The 15,936-nt window shown below is 33.0% G+C and overlaps 2 protein-coding genes across 3 annotated transcripts; both read left to right on the forward strand.

The window, feature by feature from the left end:
- The first annotated feature begins 2,019 nt into the window (after window positions 1–2,019).
- On the forward strand, window positions 2,020–7,421 carry LOC107629018 (putative galacturonosyltransferase 6). 2 transcript variants are annotated; one of them, XM_016331689.3, is made up of 8 exons: window positions 2,020–2,423; window positions 2,512–2,543; window positions 3,197–3,238; window positions 3,432–3,579; window positions 3,700–4,060; window positions 4,504–4,861; window positions 5,842–6,357; window positions 6,915–7,421. In XM_016331689.3, the coding sequence occupies exons 1-8, from the start codon at window positions 2,282–2,284 to the stop codon at window positions 7,167–7,169; spliced, it is 1,854 nt and encodes a 617-aa protein (XP_016187175.1). In that variant the 5' UTR covers window positions 2,020–2,281; the 3' UTR covers window positions 7,170–7,421. The 2 variants fall into 2 exon arrangements, with proteins under 2 accessions (XP_016187175.1, XP_016187176.1); XM_016331690.3 differs by having other exon boundaries at window positions 3,706–4,060.
- A 714-nt stretch (window positions 7,422–8,135) lies between these two features.
- LOC107629019 (classical AGP protein) lies at window positions 8,136–11,718 on the forward strand. Its single transcript, XM_016331691.3, has 5 exons — window positions 8,136–8,514; window positions 8,901–9,012; window positions 10,503–10,574; window positions 10,671–10,885; window positions 11,314–11,718. Exons 1-5 carry the CDS (start codon window positions 8,399–8,401, stop codon window positions 11,423–11,425), a joined length of 627 nt encoding a protein of 208 aa, XP_016187177.1. The 5' UTR covers window positions 8,136–8,398; the 3' UTR covers window positions 11,426–11,718.
- Window positions 11,719–15,936: the final 4,218 nt, after the last annotated feature.

The following is a 15,936-nucleotide window of genomic DNA, read 5'->3' on the forward strand; positions in this document are numbered from 1 at the left end:
GTAGATCAAATCATCTTTCGGTAAAATAGAGTTTACTGCCCCTTCAGTAAAATATGTAAGTGAATACAACTTGCGATGGTATTTGATGGATATGGTGCATTGTAAACGATTGCACCAAAAGACAATCGCATTGAAACATTAGACAAAAAGAATAAATTGGAGTAAGAACAATCATTAAATTAACGAAAGAATATTATAATAGAAAGAATATATAAAAAATACTATAAAGAATTATAAATTGTACTTTAAAAGGATCAACCTCGATGAAAAATAATAATAAATTAAAAAAAATAAAAAATACTATATATAACCTTTATTAGAACAAAAATAATTATATAAATTAGTTATTATTAAGTTAATTTTTTATTATTTACGTTATACATCATATATTTGTCTTGATTGAATAAGTCATTATCATATCATATATTTTTTTTATCATTATTAGAATCATAGATTTTTATTTTAAATTTTTAAAGTAGATATTAATATCAACTTGGCGAAAATTACGATTAATTTAAAATTATATTATAATGATTGAAAATTAAAATTATTGACAATTAACATGATTATGTATTAAATGCTAATTTGATGTATAATGATTGACAATAATTAACATAATTATGTAAAAAATAAAATATAACAACTAAAATTAAATTTGTTAACTAATTTAAGCTAGGTAGACAATGTTTGGCAATTATTTTATTATTATTATTATTATTATTATTATTATTATTATTATTATTATAAATGAGTCACTATTAACATAACAACTTGCCACTAATAAAATTATTGAATAATGAATGAGAATTAGAATTGTATCAATATAATTAAAATAATTAAAAATATTCTCGATTGATAATTAGTTTAATAATGCATTAAATATTGATTTTAAATAATTATAATAAAAATATTTTTTAAATTGATATAATCATATATTATTTATTAAATACTAATTATAATATAATTATAATATTGTAATATAATTATAATAAAGATATTTTTTTAAAAAATAAATTTAGAAGAGAGAATAATACTTTCGGTTTGAAAGAAAAATGAATTTATAGGAAATTGATACTTCGCTTTCATTATTTGATAATGTATTAAATATTAATTTTATATAATTATAATAAAAATATTTTCTTAAATTAGTATAATTATGTATTATTCATTAAATTTTAATTGTAATATAATTATAATAAAGATATTTTTAAAAATAAATTTAGAAAAAAAGTAATGCTTTCATTTGAAAGGAAAAAAAATCATAAAAAATTGACATCTTATTTTTATTAGTTAAAAAAATCTAAATTTAATATATTAAATAAATTTTAAAATAATTATAAATTTGATAAATAATTCTTAAAGCAGTAACAGATAAATAAAAAAAAAAAGTTAATTTTGTTCCTATCCTTTTCACAACGTTTAATTTTTGTTACTACAATTTAGTTTTCATATATGTGTTTGTTTATAAAATTTTATTCTATAGTGTCTTATGCATTTATTTTGCCCTCACAAATTATTTTTGGTAGAAACCAATCGAAAAAATTGTGTTTTAAAAGAACCTTTAATCTGATCTGTATCTATTTACACAAAGAATAACGTGACTTTTAACAATAAAAAATAGACAATATTATTTTTAATCTTGTTTTGTATGAGATATAGATAAAAAATATTTAATTATTTTATTAATTTTTATAATTTTATTAAATTTATAATTAATTTTTTTATTAAATTTTTATATTATTTTTAATCTTATAATTAAATCATTTTTAATATAAAAAATATTAGAATTCACGAAATATGTTTTGTAAATTAAAAATATTTATAATTAATAACTAATTAAATTTTTGATTATATATATCTTAAATTTTTTTTATTAATTTTAATATAAAAAAATTAATTATAAAATTAAAAATAATATAAAAATTTAATTAAAAATTTAACAAAATGATAAAGACGAACATAATAATTAACCAAAAAAATTAGCCACAAAAGATGGCTATATCAAAACTTAAAAATTAAAAAGGAAAAAAAAAATTGGAAAACTTGGTTCTTCACTGCTCCTCCTTCACTTATTCAGTCATTCTTGCTCAGTAAGGTGCACAACGGAGAGAGTAGCTGGAAACTCTAGTAACCTCTTTCTCATCTCGACACCACCCTGTTCTTCCCTTCACCTCGAAGCACCGAATCAAACTCTCTCTCTGTTCTTTGGATTCTGATCTAAATCTACTCTGTAAAGTAATGTGCTTCAAGCAACAAAACTTTCACTCTTCATAGATATGAAATGATGATGATGAAGCAGAAGCTTCTACTTCTACTTCGTCATCGCCGCAAAAATAGGGTTCTCTTTCTCTCTCTTCTCTACCTCTCTGTCCTTTCCCCTCTTCTCTTCTTCTCTCACAGGCTCAACCTCCTCGCTCCACTCGGTAACTGCGTTTTGCTACTTTACAATGTCGTTTTATTTTTATTTATTTATTTGTGAACTGATTTGGTGCAATTTCAATGTCGTTTCAGGGAAAGATTTTCTCGAAGACTTATATCGCGTTGTAAGTAATTTTGTTTTCTTTTTCGATTTAATGCTGTTTTTTAAATTGGATAAATCAGTAATTTTGATTCTAATTTGACTGATTTAGCTGAATTTTTGGATAGATTTTTGGTAATGATTAGCTATGTGGCATTGTTTGTGAAGGAATTGTGTAATTAGGCATTTTTATTTATTTATTTATTTATTCGTAGTTTGATTTCTATTACTGTTCTAGTGTCGGTGGTGCACACTGCACAGGGCAATTGGATTTTCTTGCGCTTTTCTCTGATTTTGGATTTTGGTTCCCGTTTAAGCTGGAAGAAACTTTATTCTGCTTTATCAGCGTGAAAATTGGATTGGTACTGCTATTAATAATAATAATAATAACAACAACAACAACAACAACAATTAATTGTGTAAAACTCTTTTGCTTATCATTGTATTAAACTTAGAATTTTAATTTCTATGCAATGACAATACAAAATTTTTTAATTTCTAATTGACTACTCTTTTAATTTAACACTTTTTTTTTTCTTTTGGAGATAGTGGGTGTGGAAATTGACTATTTTGTCCAGGTGGCAATACCTATTCGATGCATTGATAATGCAAATAATAATAATTAATTAATTATATACTCTTAGCGTTAATCTCTGATTATTATTCTTATTGTTTCAGGCATACAAGACAGATAGCTTGAAGTTGAATGCTGTAGAACAGGTAGTGCGCGGTGGAAGATTTGTTTGTTAATTTTAAAAAAAAAAAAAAGAAAAGAAAAGAAAATTCTACATCATATGTTGTGACTTGTGAATAAGAAAATTCTTTTCCAGTAATTGAAAGATAAGAATCTATTATCATTATTGTTATTTCGTAATTTTGCCGTTGTGATATAGTGCCTAATATTGTTATTCAGGAGGGTGCTGAAGAATTAGAAGAGCCAAATCATGTTGTTTATAAAGTAAAAGATTCAGTTTCAACAATTAATTACAATTCCAACCAGAATAATGATTCTGAGGAGTCTAGAATTGCAGGGCACAGATATGAACTTTTGGAAAGAAATGGTTGGTAATTGTTGGTTCATTTATAGATATAGTGCTTACATTTCGGTCTGTGCCTATGATACTAGAAGTCTAGAACTAAACAATTTGGTACTTTCTGAAACTTTCACCATTATCATCAAGTTACAGGATTCGACCATGATGAAATACGAAAACAGGGAACTAAGCAGAAAGAATCATCTTCTATGGCTGGAGATAAGGATATACATGTTCATTCACTTCGAATGCCCGATGATAACATCCAAGTGACAAACAAGGACTCTGGTAGAAAAGAAGGCAAACATAATCAGATTGTAAATTCTGAGTCTCATGAAGTAAGGAATCCGAAGATTGAAGAGATTAAGGATCAAATTCTTAGAGCCAAAACATACTTGAATCTCGCACCACCAAGTGGCAACTTGCGTTTGAAGGAGTTGGAGCTGCTAATGAGAGAGCTTGAACAGGCAGTTGGCGAAGCCACCCAGGATTCAGATCTGTCAGCGAGGTAAATAAAAGTTAAGTTTCCTATGTATTTTACATTCATGCAAATACAATCTGGAAATTTCAGGAGAAAACTAATGTTTTTGGTCCTTGAAAGATTTAAAGAACTATATAACCTGATTTTTCATTTTTGTCCTGTGACACTAGTTTTATCAGTTGAATTCTTGTATGTTCTAAATTTAATAGCTTCAATTTGGACCCTCTATCAGCAGCACTGTTTGAAAAGAACTTAGTTTGTACTTAAAACAAAAAAATAAAAAATGTAAGGAGGATTCAACTCATTAATTAGAATTTTAGTGATCTCATTAAGACTTCTTGCATTTTCAGGGACCAAAGCATACTTCTTTTCTCAGATATATAAATAATAATCAATGAGACATTTGAAGTGATATGAACTGTTAACGAAAACTGGCAACTTTACAATCTGTAAACGAGAAAAGTTTGCAGTGTTTTGCAGAGTATGAGACACATGGAGGCTTCGTTGTCTAAAGCTTACCGCATATTCCCAAATTGTTGTGCTATGGCTGATAAGCTCCAAGCAATGAAGCATACCACTGAACAGCAAGTTCGTTCTCAGCGAATTCAAGCAACATTTCTTGCTCAACTTGCTGGAAGGACCACCCCGAAAGGCCTGCACTGTCTTTCTATGCGGCTGACTGCGGAATACTTTGCCATGAGGCCAGAGGAGAGGAAGCTTCCAAATGAAAATAAGATTTATAATCCAGAACTTTATCATTATGCTGTTTTCACTGACAATGTTCTAGCCTGTGCAGTGGTTGTCAACTCTACTGTCTCTACTGCCAAGGTAACATACCTAAGTTTTCTGGCATATGGATTGGGTCCCTTTTATTTTGTTTGCCTTGCGAAACTTCTACTTTCAAGCCAATGTTGATGTTGTGACTCTTGATGTAACTCTTGAAAAATAGGAAAGGGTACTAGTAAAATAGCGGTAGGCTTTCCTCTGAAGTTATTTCAATATATGGAAACTTATACTTAGTCCTTTAGTGGTCATTTTGGATTTACGAATGCTGAAGCCACCCGAGTCTTAGTACTGCCAAAACCCAAAAGTGCTTGCCTACCCTGTTCACTATATTATTGATCTAATCATTGTCAACCTTCCTTCAACATTGAGGCAAGTTGACTTTCTGCCTTTTTTAGTGAAATTTGAAGTTGATCCCAGGTACCTTAAAAGTAGTTATTCTTGGTTCAGCTTTGGTTACTGCCAATCTTGATGCAGAATCAATGTTAGTCCATTCGAGACCAGTAAAAGCTTTAGTGAGGAAATATGATATTTCAGAGTGTCAAATGTTAATTAAAAAATGAACATTCCTTTTATTATACCTCCATTTCCACATTCAATGCCCCTCTGTTGCAGTGCTGCTTGTAAAACTAAGCTTGCATATTATTTTAATTTAATTACATCACATATAACATTAACTAATGAATAACCAGTTCTTTTCCAGTTTGGTGGAGCTCTTTTTAACTTCTAAGCTTTCTTGGTTTAAAGAAGTGTCTAAGTTGTAGCAAATATTAGATTAGATAGAGAGACAAAGATGATATATCTGTGTATGAGCTCCCCTAACAAGTCATTTAATTTGTCTCCAGTACCTGCACCAAATCCTTTCGCTTGTCTTGACTCGACAAACTAGGGATTCATTTTCATTATGTACAGCATCGTGACAATTTAACTAATAGATGAGAAACTTATTGATATTGACTCCAATGTGAATGATTATTTATAGATTAATAGTTTCAATAACACTTGCAAGAACTTTTACATGGCAGGAACCAGAGAAGCTTGTTTTCCATGTAGTGACTAATTCACACAACTTACCAGGAATCTCAATGTGGTTCTTATTAAACCCTCTTGACAAAGCAACAGTTCACATTCAGAGCATAGACAACTATAGATGGTTTTCCAAGTACAATACCTTAGAGAAACCTAATTCTAGTGATCCAATATATACTTCTGAGTTGAACCACCTTCGTTTCTACCTGCCGGATATTTTCCCCACTCTAAACAAGATTATGCTATTTGATCATGATGTGGTGGTGCAACAAGATCTCAGTGAACTATGGACCGCAGATATGAATGGAAATGTCATTGGAGCTGTTGGAACTTGCAAGGAAGGAGAAGCTCCATTTCACAGGATGGATATGTTCATAAACATTTCAGATCCATTACTTGGAGAAAGGTTTGATGTCAATGCATGCACTTGGGCATTTGGGATGAACTTGTTTGATTTGCAGCAGTGGAGGATGCATAATTTAACTTCTCTCTATCACAAATATTTGCAAATGGTATGACTAGAAAACAATCCCTACTTGTCAAAAGATTAATGGTTTAATTGTTTAAATATGTTTTTGGTTTTTATAAATATACAAGTCATTTTGATTTTGATTCCTCATTAATTTTACTTTGATTTTGGCCCCTTAGACCATTTTGGTCCCTATCGTTATGTGGTTTATGTTAACTGATGATATGCCCCTCATTAATAATGACATGTGTCAATAACGACTTGAATTTCTATTTGCATGTCATCATCATTTAACAGTCCAACTTGATAGCAGGACCAAAAGAGAAATTAGTCAAAGACTAATAGTCTAATACCAAATACAAAAATGACCTGTATTTATAGAGTCTAGAGAGCAAAAACATATTTAAGAATGACTAGTAGGCATCCAAACTTTTGAAAGTTGATTCTCTCAATCTAAGTATACAATTTTCTTTTGCATTATTAGCATTTGTATTTCAGCAGCTTGTATTTTTATTTTATTTTTTGTTACTCTCTTTTATTATTCTAAACTCTGATGCACTGAAAGAAATAATGACACATTTTGGCTGGTGAATTTTTCAGAACATTGGAATTCAACCTCTAGGGTGGCTCACCTTCTATAACAAGACAACATTGTTGGACAGAAGATGGCATGTTCAAGGACTTGGTCATAACTCTGGTGTTGATAGAAATGAGATTGAGCATGCTGCTGTTATACACTATGATGGAATCAGGAAGCCATGGTTAGATATTGCAATGGGCAGATATAAAAATTATTGGACCAAATTCTTGAAATTTGACCAACCTTTTTTGGAACGGTGCAATCTCCAGCCATAGTCCAAAATCTAAATTTTTTTAATCTACGTTAAATTTAGAAATACTGTTATTTAATTATTATTAAAATTGTTTTTTATTATCATTTGTTGTATTACAATTTTTTTTTTCATATTTAGTGATGTATGTATATTCTTAATTTTTGTTTTCTTTTTTGCATTGGGAACAAAAGAACAAAGCAAAAGAAAACGTACCACAATTACAATATAATATAACAGAAAAACAAGATATGAAAGATTGTATTCTTGTCTAAAACTCATTGTGGATTGATGTATTAAAGGCTGTAAGATTTTAAAATAGCATGTGAATACAACTCTACTCTTTAAAATAAAGTTCTAAATTAAAATTGAGTGAGAAAGTTACTAATGAAGACTTGATGGAAAGGTTGTATTCTACAACTTTGGTAACACAATTAACTTTAACAAACCATGTAAAATCTACTTGGTAGCCAAAATGATACAACTCATTTGGATAAAACAAATTTCATTTAAAAAACATTAATTAGGAGTACTGGAGTAGATTGTAATTATGGGTTTAGTAATATCTATTCTTATTACGCATATTAAAATTATGAATAGAATTTTTTTATAGAAACTATATACGTCTTAACTTTTTAATATATTTATTTTATATTTATTAAAGATTTTAATTTTGACAATATTATTATCAAAAGTAATAATTTTTAAATTTATTATTTAAATATTATTTACGAATTAAATTGAATGATCATATAAAATCAGTTATATTAAATTAAATTATTTATATAAATAATAATTTTAATACGCATTCTTAATTAAAAACTTTTATTTTTATTTATAAAAATACTAGGTGGTTAGTAAAATTTATTATTTTTAGTTAGTAATTAATTAATAATATTTAAAAATATAAACTAAAAATATATTAGTAAATTATTAAACAAAAAAAATTAGACTGATAATTAAAACTAATAATAATAAATTATTTGTTATTGGAAGAATCCAGTTTGGAAAGCTGTGGAAGCTTAAACGGGGAATTTGTTCTAGAAATTCTATAAACGCGCGAGTTCGGTGCAAAATAAAACGTTGCCAACTTGCCATCATTTCATTCCTTCAAAAACCCTCCAAAACCAACCAAAATCACAAAACAAAACCCTTCTTCTTCTTCTTCTTCTGCTTCTTCTTCAAGATAAACATTATTCGCATCACTGTGATTGTGAATTTTAGTTCTTCTAATTGAATTGAATTGGTGCGATTATGGCTTTGAATCCTCAACTCTTACCAAATTGGATGCCCGTCCCTTTCGTCAACGAGATGTTCGTCTTGTCCAGAGATGGCGTCGAATTCGAAGTCGATAAGATTCCCGATTCTCCGTTAGTTTTCCTTCTCTTTCCTTTCAATTTTTCTTATTTTATCTTCAATAATCAATTTTTTTGTTAATTACTTTCTTCAATTTTGGGTTAATTATTGGTTCTATGGAGAGTGAAGACCTAATTGATACATTAAAAAACATAAAATCTATTTTGGCTCTATTGATCTGATATAATAGGAAATTTCGGTACAGAGTTATTGATTGTTGCAATTTTCTGGTGGTTAAGCACTAATGTGATCGATATTAGTAACATTATTCGTAGTTCTCAGGGACTTGTAGCTAAATGTTGCCAATGTTAGTTATTTCAAATTTGTGTACAAGGTGTTTGCTATAATGATCATTATTATTGTTTTTAATTTGTTTTTGGTTCATGTGTGCATGGTTCAGAAATGCTGGGGGTAAACTCAAAACAAAGGGAACAATCTATTTGTCGAATATAAGGATGGTCTTCGTTGCAAAATCTCAAATTGGTCACTTCTATGCTTTTGATATGCCTCTGGTATGTTGTTTCTGCTTCTCTACTTCTTACACGTTTGTTATTTCAGGTTATGCGCTTAATTAATAATTTAGAGTGAACTCCTATCCCGTCCCTTCAAAATTTGAAATGGCAAATTTATCCTTCAAAATTTGGGGGAAGGAAAAATGGTGAGGATTAGTTTTTCCACACAAAGGATTAATATGTCCATCTTTGTCCAATGGCAAGGGACGGATTTATTTGATAAGAGAATCAATAAGGGAATGGTTAGGGATGACATTGGGGGGTTTAGGGCAGCCAACTTTAGGAATTAGAAATGTATAAATCCTGAACTGTCTTTGTAAAATTTACTGATTGATACCCTGATCCGTGACTCATTGAGATGAAAACCCCTGCACGATCCTTAGGGAGTAAAAGATATCGATCGCACTGGACGTCATTAATTAGACAGAGTCCCTAAAAGTGACTAATAGCTGATGTCTGTGAGTCTGTAGGAGCCATGTTATGTTGTCTATATTTCTCAAGTATTAATGTGTCTGAGGCTATTTGTCTTGCGATGAACTTGTGGTTTTCACGTTAAAGAAGACCTTGACATACATAGAAGTTAGAACGAAGTTGACCCGAATTTAGGGATCTTTACCTTGCCACAGCCACAAACAACTTAGAATTCTAGGTGGTTCCAGGAGCAGCCTTAAACAGCTGAAGGCTTTATGAGTTATGCATCAAAATGAATGACCACAATCCACCGCCTCTCTTTTTGATACTGTCCAACACTATCTTGGAGATAAAACATTGAGGGCCAGGTCATTCTTTTAGGAGACAAATATTGTTAGACCAACTAATCATATTAAGATTTGAGAATGAGAGTCTTGATTTGGCAATGAGAGGAAGGTGGTGGAATATTCAGTTGGAAAGCTGGGAATATTGGTAAATATACATATCAATGGTTTATAATGAGAACACGAGTATGTTGTTGTCTAGTGTCTGTTCCATTGTTTATTTGGTCAACATATTTCTTTAAGCATCTTTGATGATGAAAGTGTTTCATGCCGTGGCATTATGAGTAAAATACATTTTACCTTTCAAGTGTAGCATGTAGCCCTGTTTTTTGTCGTATTACTTGTAGATTATCTTCCCTTACATCTTAACTCTTTTGAAGGATGAAGATTTACCTTTTAAGTGAAACTGTCTCTTTAACAGTAACATGATATATATGAATTGACATTATCAACACATCAGGCATTTAAAAAAAAAATGTAATTCTTTGAGGTTTGATTACTAAATGACTTGGTTACTATTTGATATGAAGTGACTGGAGGTTAACCTTGATTTGACTTAGTTGGAAAACTATTGTCCCACTTAAAACTCAACCTTATATGGTAATACAACGTACTTTTTGTCTGCATCTTTGGTTCTATATTGGTAATCATAAGTAGCACAATATATATATGTGCTATACTATTATTGTCTCATTATTTTTATCTTGCTGATCCTTATTTTTCTTCATCATGCAGCTTTATGTTCATCATGAAAAATTTAACCAGCCAGTGTTTCACTGCAATAATATTTCTGGACAAGTTGAACCAGTAAGTATATATTTTCTATTTTCTAGCTAGCCACTTTTTCTCTGAGGTACCATGATTATTTGGTCCTAATCCTTGAACTTATGAAATTTGCAACAGGTAGTTCCAGATGAGCAAAACAGAGCTCTCTACTCCACATACACATTCAAGATCTTGTTCAAAGAGGGTGGCTGTGGAACCTTTGTTCCTCTCTTCTTCAACTTGATTAGTGCAGTCAGACAGTATAATCGACAGCCATTTGTGCAGCCAACACAAACTTGGGTGGATCCGTTGCAGGCAGCTCAGACTCCTGTTGATGAGATGATGAGACATGCGTAAGTGAAACTTTTTGCTTTAAATTTATGTTAGAAATGAAGACATTAGAGTTAGGGAGAGGGTCTGAGTAGATAATAGGAAAGATAGTACGAACCTTCTTGGAAAAGGCTTGTAGAGGTTCTGGTGGATCAAATGAAGGATAATCATGTATCTTTAGTTAGACGGAGACCTAAGAAAACTTTAGAAAGATTGTTTAAGAGATATAAATAATAATCTATAAAAGAGCACTATGGTATTGTTTGATCAATGTAGCTGACCCTACCTGGTGAAAGAAAAGGGGGAATAATTCTTGTTTGTTGCTATGTTTCTTCAATAGGAAGATGATTGATTATCCTAACAAATCTTAATTATAAAACACAGAATAAATTGCTTTTTAAGATTATAGTATACTACTTATTATGTCATCCACGTTTTGAGATTTTTGCAGATACGTTGATCCTAATGATCCAACAAAAATATTTCTACAACAACCTGGTACTGATTCTCAGCTTAGGCGTCGGACATATCAGCAGCAGCCAGGTGCAGGCCAACAACTTTGAAGTCTCTGAAACTGCATCTTCCTTCTTACCCTACAGCGGAGGTGTTTATAAATGTGGAACTGTGTATTACTATTGCCGTTATAATAAACATGATCACGTTGTGCAATCAATATATATTGCTCTTTGAAGATTCTGATGTGTATGGTATCGACAGATATTTTCCTATGGAATTGTGTAATTGTGTTCCTTTTTTGATTGATGACCAGTGATTGGAGTCAGTTTACTATGAAGTGTGCAACATTTCTTGTACATAGAAACAGGACTTCAAATATATATTCTCTCACAGCAACAAATTGCTTATATTGATTCTGTTATGTCTCCGCGAAAAGTGCTTGATTAACACATTGAATAGGATTAGTGCCTATTTGTAACAATAACTAAACGATGAATATATAAATATCGTTTACACGCTTATTCTTAGATCACACGATATATATATTTTTTTATAACCATCGGGGCAGAAACGCCCAAAGAAAGCAAGAAAACTAAACAGAGACTATTCTAGGGAGAGTAATACCTATAGAATTAGCATGAAAAGCTAAGGAAATACAGAAAGGCAAATTGAAAAAAATATGACAGTCAGATGAAAGACTATGACCAAAGTGAGCTAACCTATCGGTACAAGTATTTGCTTCCTGAAAATTGGTGATGAATATTCTAGTTAGTAAGCCTGCTGCATCTGTTTTTGATAGCCAAAACTAAAGATCTAGTAGCATGTAAGTCAATTCCCTCTTGGAGGCAAAGCTTCACTGCAACAACAGAATCCGCTTCAATAATCAGATGAGAGCAACCAATATTCAAGGTTAGATCCAAGCCTAGCAAAATTCCGCAAAGCTCCGCTCTCGTCACTGTTCCGCCGTCCAAATTAGCACTAAAGCAAGCTATAAATCTTCCATCAGAGTCCCTTAGGATCCCACCACAAGCTGCTCTTCCTCCATCTAACACAGAGCCATCCGAGTTGAGCTTAATAAACGGGTGATCTGGTGGCTTTCATTTGATCTGTCTTTCAATGAAATTGCAAACCTTCTTCCTGCTCTGAACAAGCTCGAGCTGTGCCAAAGAGTAGTCCTTCGCTAAGTGGAAGGCCAAAAACTGAATGCTATTCTCTGCTACGGCCTCATCGCTATCAAAGATCACCTTATTTCGACGAAGCCAGAGTGCATTTATTGTGCACACAAAAAGGAGGGGTCAGTGAACCCCTTTGAAGAGGGATTGGGATGATAAATTCTCCAACAACCAAGGGAGGAGGGGGTGTTGAAAAAATTACCAAATCTCAATTTGGCATCAATGCTCATCCATGTTTGTCTCGCAACTCTGCAGTCTCGGATTACATGGAGTATCGATTCGGTAGCCTCACCACAAATAACACAAGATCCATCCTGCGCCATATTTCTTTTGACTATAATCTCATTTGTTAATAGCACCTCATTAGCAACAAGCCAGCAAAAAATACGCAGCCTTTGGGGAGCTTCAAGCTTCCAGATTTTCGAAAACAGCTTAGCTTTAGAGTTATCTGAGGGGCTTAGGTAGAGAGAGTAAGCTGACTTGATAGAAAACGCACCGTCTGATGTCAACAGCCAGGCTAGAATATCTTCTCCCATCTCTGGTTCAGGTGTTTTCGTCGACCTAAAAACGGGAATTCAATCGTCGCCTAGGACTACTGCAATTTGATTGAGATCCCACCTCTAGTTTGATACATAGTCACACACCCATTCCTCCAACATATCAGAAAACACCTCGGGCTGAGCAAAATCAATCAGGTGGTGTACCCCTGGCATCCAATGATCAGTCCAGAAGTTAACATTTTCACCGGACCCAAGACTCCAAACAAGATTATCGGCAAACTTCTTCCAAACATGAAAGATACCTTTCCAAGCATTAGATGAAGATAGATGTTTTGTGACAAGTGGCAGGGAGTCATCTCCACATCCATACTTGCTGCGGACTATCTTTACCCATAGCGCATCCTTATTATGGATTAGCTTCCAGGCCAACTTCATAAGATTCGCATTATTCAACACTCTAGTCAGTCTGAGGCCCAAACTGCCTTGGCTTTTGGGAAGGCAAATTTTCTCCCAACTCATGAGGTGAGGTTTCCTCCCCAAGCTAACATTTTCCCATAAAAAATTCCTGCAAATTTTATCAATGCTATCACAAATACTTAGAGGAAGTTTCATGGTCTGCATGACATAGGAAGGAATAGACGCCAGTGCTGATTGGGTGAGAGTAACTCTACCCGCAAGAGAAAGATTTTTAGCCTTCCACGAACTAAGTCTATTAGCCATTCTATCTAATATGAACTGAAAGTCCTCCTTCTTGGAACGACCATGAAGGAGAGGGACTCCAAGGTACTTACCCATATTGTTTGTTAGCCTCATTCCCAAAGCATTACTCAGTTCTTTTTTCCTAGCGAAGCACATATTCTCAGAGAAGTAAACACAGTATTTAGCATAATTTACCTTTTGACCAGAACATTTACAAAACAAATCCAGAATGTCCCGTACAACCTCAACCTGCTCCATGGAAGCTTTCCAGAATAGAACAATATCGTCAGCAAAACATATATGGGAGAGTTTCGGCCCACCTCTATTTAATACCATCGGCTCCCAAAAATTCTGATTAACAGCAAAGGAGATAATCTGAGACAGTCTTTCTATACATAAAACAAAGAGATACGGAAACATAGGATCACCCTGTCGAATACCTCTAGAAGGAGTGAAAGAATTAGATGAGATACCATTCCACAGGACTTTCATCTCCACAGATGAATAGCAATGAGAGATCAGGTTAACTAAATTCTCTGGCAGTCTAGCTTCTACTAAAGTATCCCTGATAAATTTTCAGTTCAAAAGATCATAAGCTTTTTCCAAATCTATCTTAATAGCAATATAACCGCAAGCACCTTTCTTGATCCTCATGGAATGGATGGCCTCTTGGGCTATAATAATATTGTCTGCACTCTGCCTGTCAGGAACAAAACTTGACTGGGAGGGGCCAATTAATTTGGGCATGATCTCTTTCAACCGATGAGAGATAATCTTTGTAATGAGCTTATACGAAACATTACAAAGCCCAATAGGCCAAAAGTGGCTAAAAATTTCTGGAGCGTCAATCTTTGGGATAAGCGAGATATAAGTGCTATTCGCCACTTTAATTTCTTCATGATTATTGAAAACCCGGAAAACCCAATTTACCACTGAATTTTTTACAGATTTCCAGTTGCTCTGATGAAACATCGGAGGCAGGCTGTCAGGCCCCGGCGCCTTCCAGGCTCCCATAGAGAACATAGAAGATTGGATTTCTTCAACAGTCACCATTCTTCCTAACTGGTTTTGCTCCTCATATGATAAAGTCGGAAAAAGGCCTGGAGCATTTAGTTTCTCACAATTCCCATCATCAGAATACAAAGATAGAAAGTGTTGTGCTCCAATATTTTGAATTTGTTGCACATCATCGATCCATTGTCCTTCTGCATTTTTAATCATAGATACTCTGTTTCTTCTCCTCTTGGCAGATGCTGTGCTATGGAAGTAAGCAGTATTCTTATCACCATAATTGATCCACTTGCACCTAGAACATTGCTTCCAGTAGACTTCTTTCTGAATAAGCAAAGTTTCCAATTCCTTCCACAATTGTGTTTGAAGATTATCAAGAAAAGGATTCGGCATGAAACTGAGATGAGCAGATATACCATTTAATCTCGCCAGTAGCCAATTTTTCCTTTTAACTAGATCACCAAACATTTCTCGATTCCAAGTTTTAGCAGCCTCCATGAAAGTAGAGATATTTACCTCCAGCGGTGATCAACATCCCAACTACTCCTTAGCAAGTTACTAAAATCGTTGTGAGTCATCCATGCCACAATAAACCGAAATGGACGAGTAGAGGAGCCAGGCTTATTTGCATATCTCAAATCAAGTAATAACGTCGCATGATCAGATTTCAGTTTCGGAAGATGCTTTACTACCGCATGATTGAATCTTTGAACCCAAGAAGGGGTCGCAACGTACCTGTCTAATCTCCTTCGAATACTACCTCTCTGCCAAGTAAACGGTTGTCCTTGGAAGCCAATGTCTTGGAGACCACATTCAAAGAGACAATTTGAGAAGCGAGCATGATCCCTAGAGAGATTTGAGGTACCCCTGTATCAGCCATTGAGAGAACACAATTGAAGTTACCCCCCACACACCAATCACCATGCACCAGATTCCCTAATCTTTGCAGATTTTCCCACAATTCGAATCTTGGTCCAATATGAAGTGAACCATAGACTACCGTCAGATACCAGTATTGTTCATTACAAAAAAAAACTCTAAGATAAATAAATTGCCTATGGGACTCAATAACATTAACATCCTAGAGCCTGCCATTCTACAGAAGCCAGATCCCGCCTGAGAAGCCAAGTCCTTCCACTAGATGCCAGTTCAGGAAACTAAATTTTTGAGCCACCTTCTCCGCTTTAGCCCCGAAGATATGTGTTTCAAGTAAACAAAGAAAATTAGAATGAAATC

Source organism: Arachis ipaensis, chromosome B3, assembly GCF_059453495.1.
Source record: "Arachis ipaensis isolate K30076 ecotype BB chromosome B3, ASM5945349v1, whole genome shotgun sequence".
NCBI classification, from domain to species: domain Eukaryota; kingdom Viridiplantae; phylum Streptophyta; class Magnoliopsida; order Fabales; family Fabaceae; genus Arachis; species Arachis ipaensis.

Bases quoted from the DNA above. Each gene is read 5' to 3' on its own strand.
- LOC107629018 (XM_016331689.3), top strand. From the start codon at position 2,282: ATGATGATGATGAAGCAGAAGCTTCTACTTCTACTTCGTCATCGCCGC. The intron at 3,580-3,699 runs GTTGGTAATTGT...ATTATCATCAAG, and splicing joins TGAACTTTTGGAAAGAAATG to TTACAGGATTCGACCATGAT. The intron at 4,061-4,503 runs GTAAATAAAAGT...AAAAGTTTGCAG, and splicing joins GATTCAGATCTGTCAGCGAG to TGTTTTGCAGAGTATGAGAC.
- LOC107629019 (XM_016331691.3), top strand. From the start codon at position 8,399: ATGGCTTTGAATCCTCAACTCTTACCAAATTGGATGCCCGTCCCTTTC. The intron at 8,515-8,900 runs GTTAGTTTTCCT...TGCATGGTTCAG, and splicing joins GATAAGATTCCCGATTCTCC to AAATGCTGGGGGTAAACTCA. The intron at 10,575-10,670 runs GTAAGTATATAT...AATTTGCAACAG, and splicing joins TTTCTGGACAAGTTGAACCA to GTAGTTCCAGATGAGCAAAA.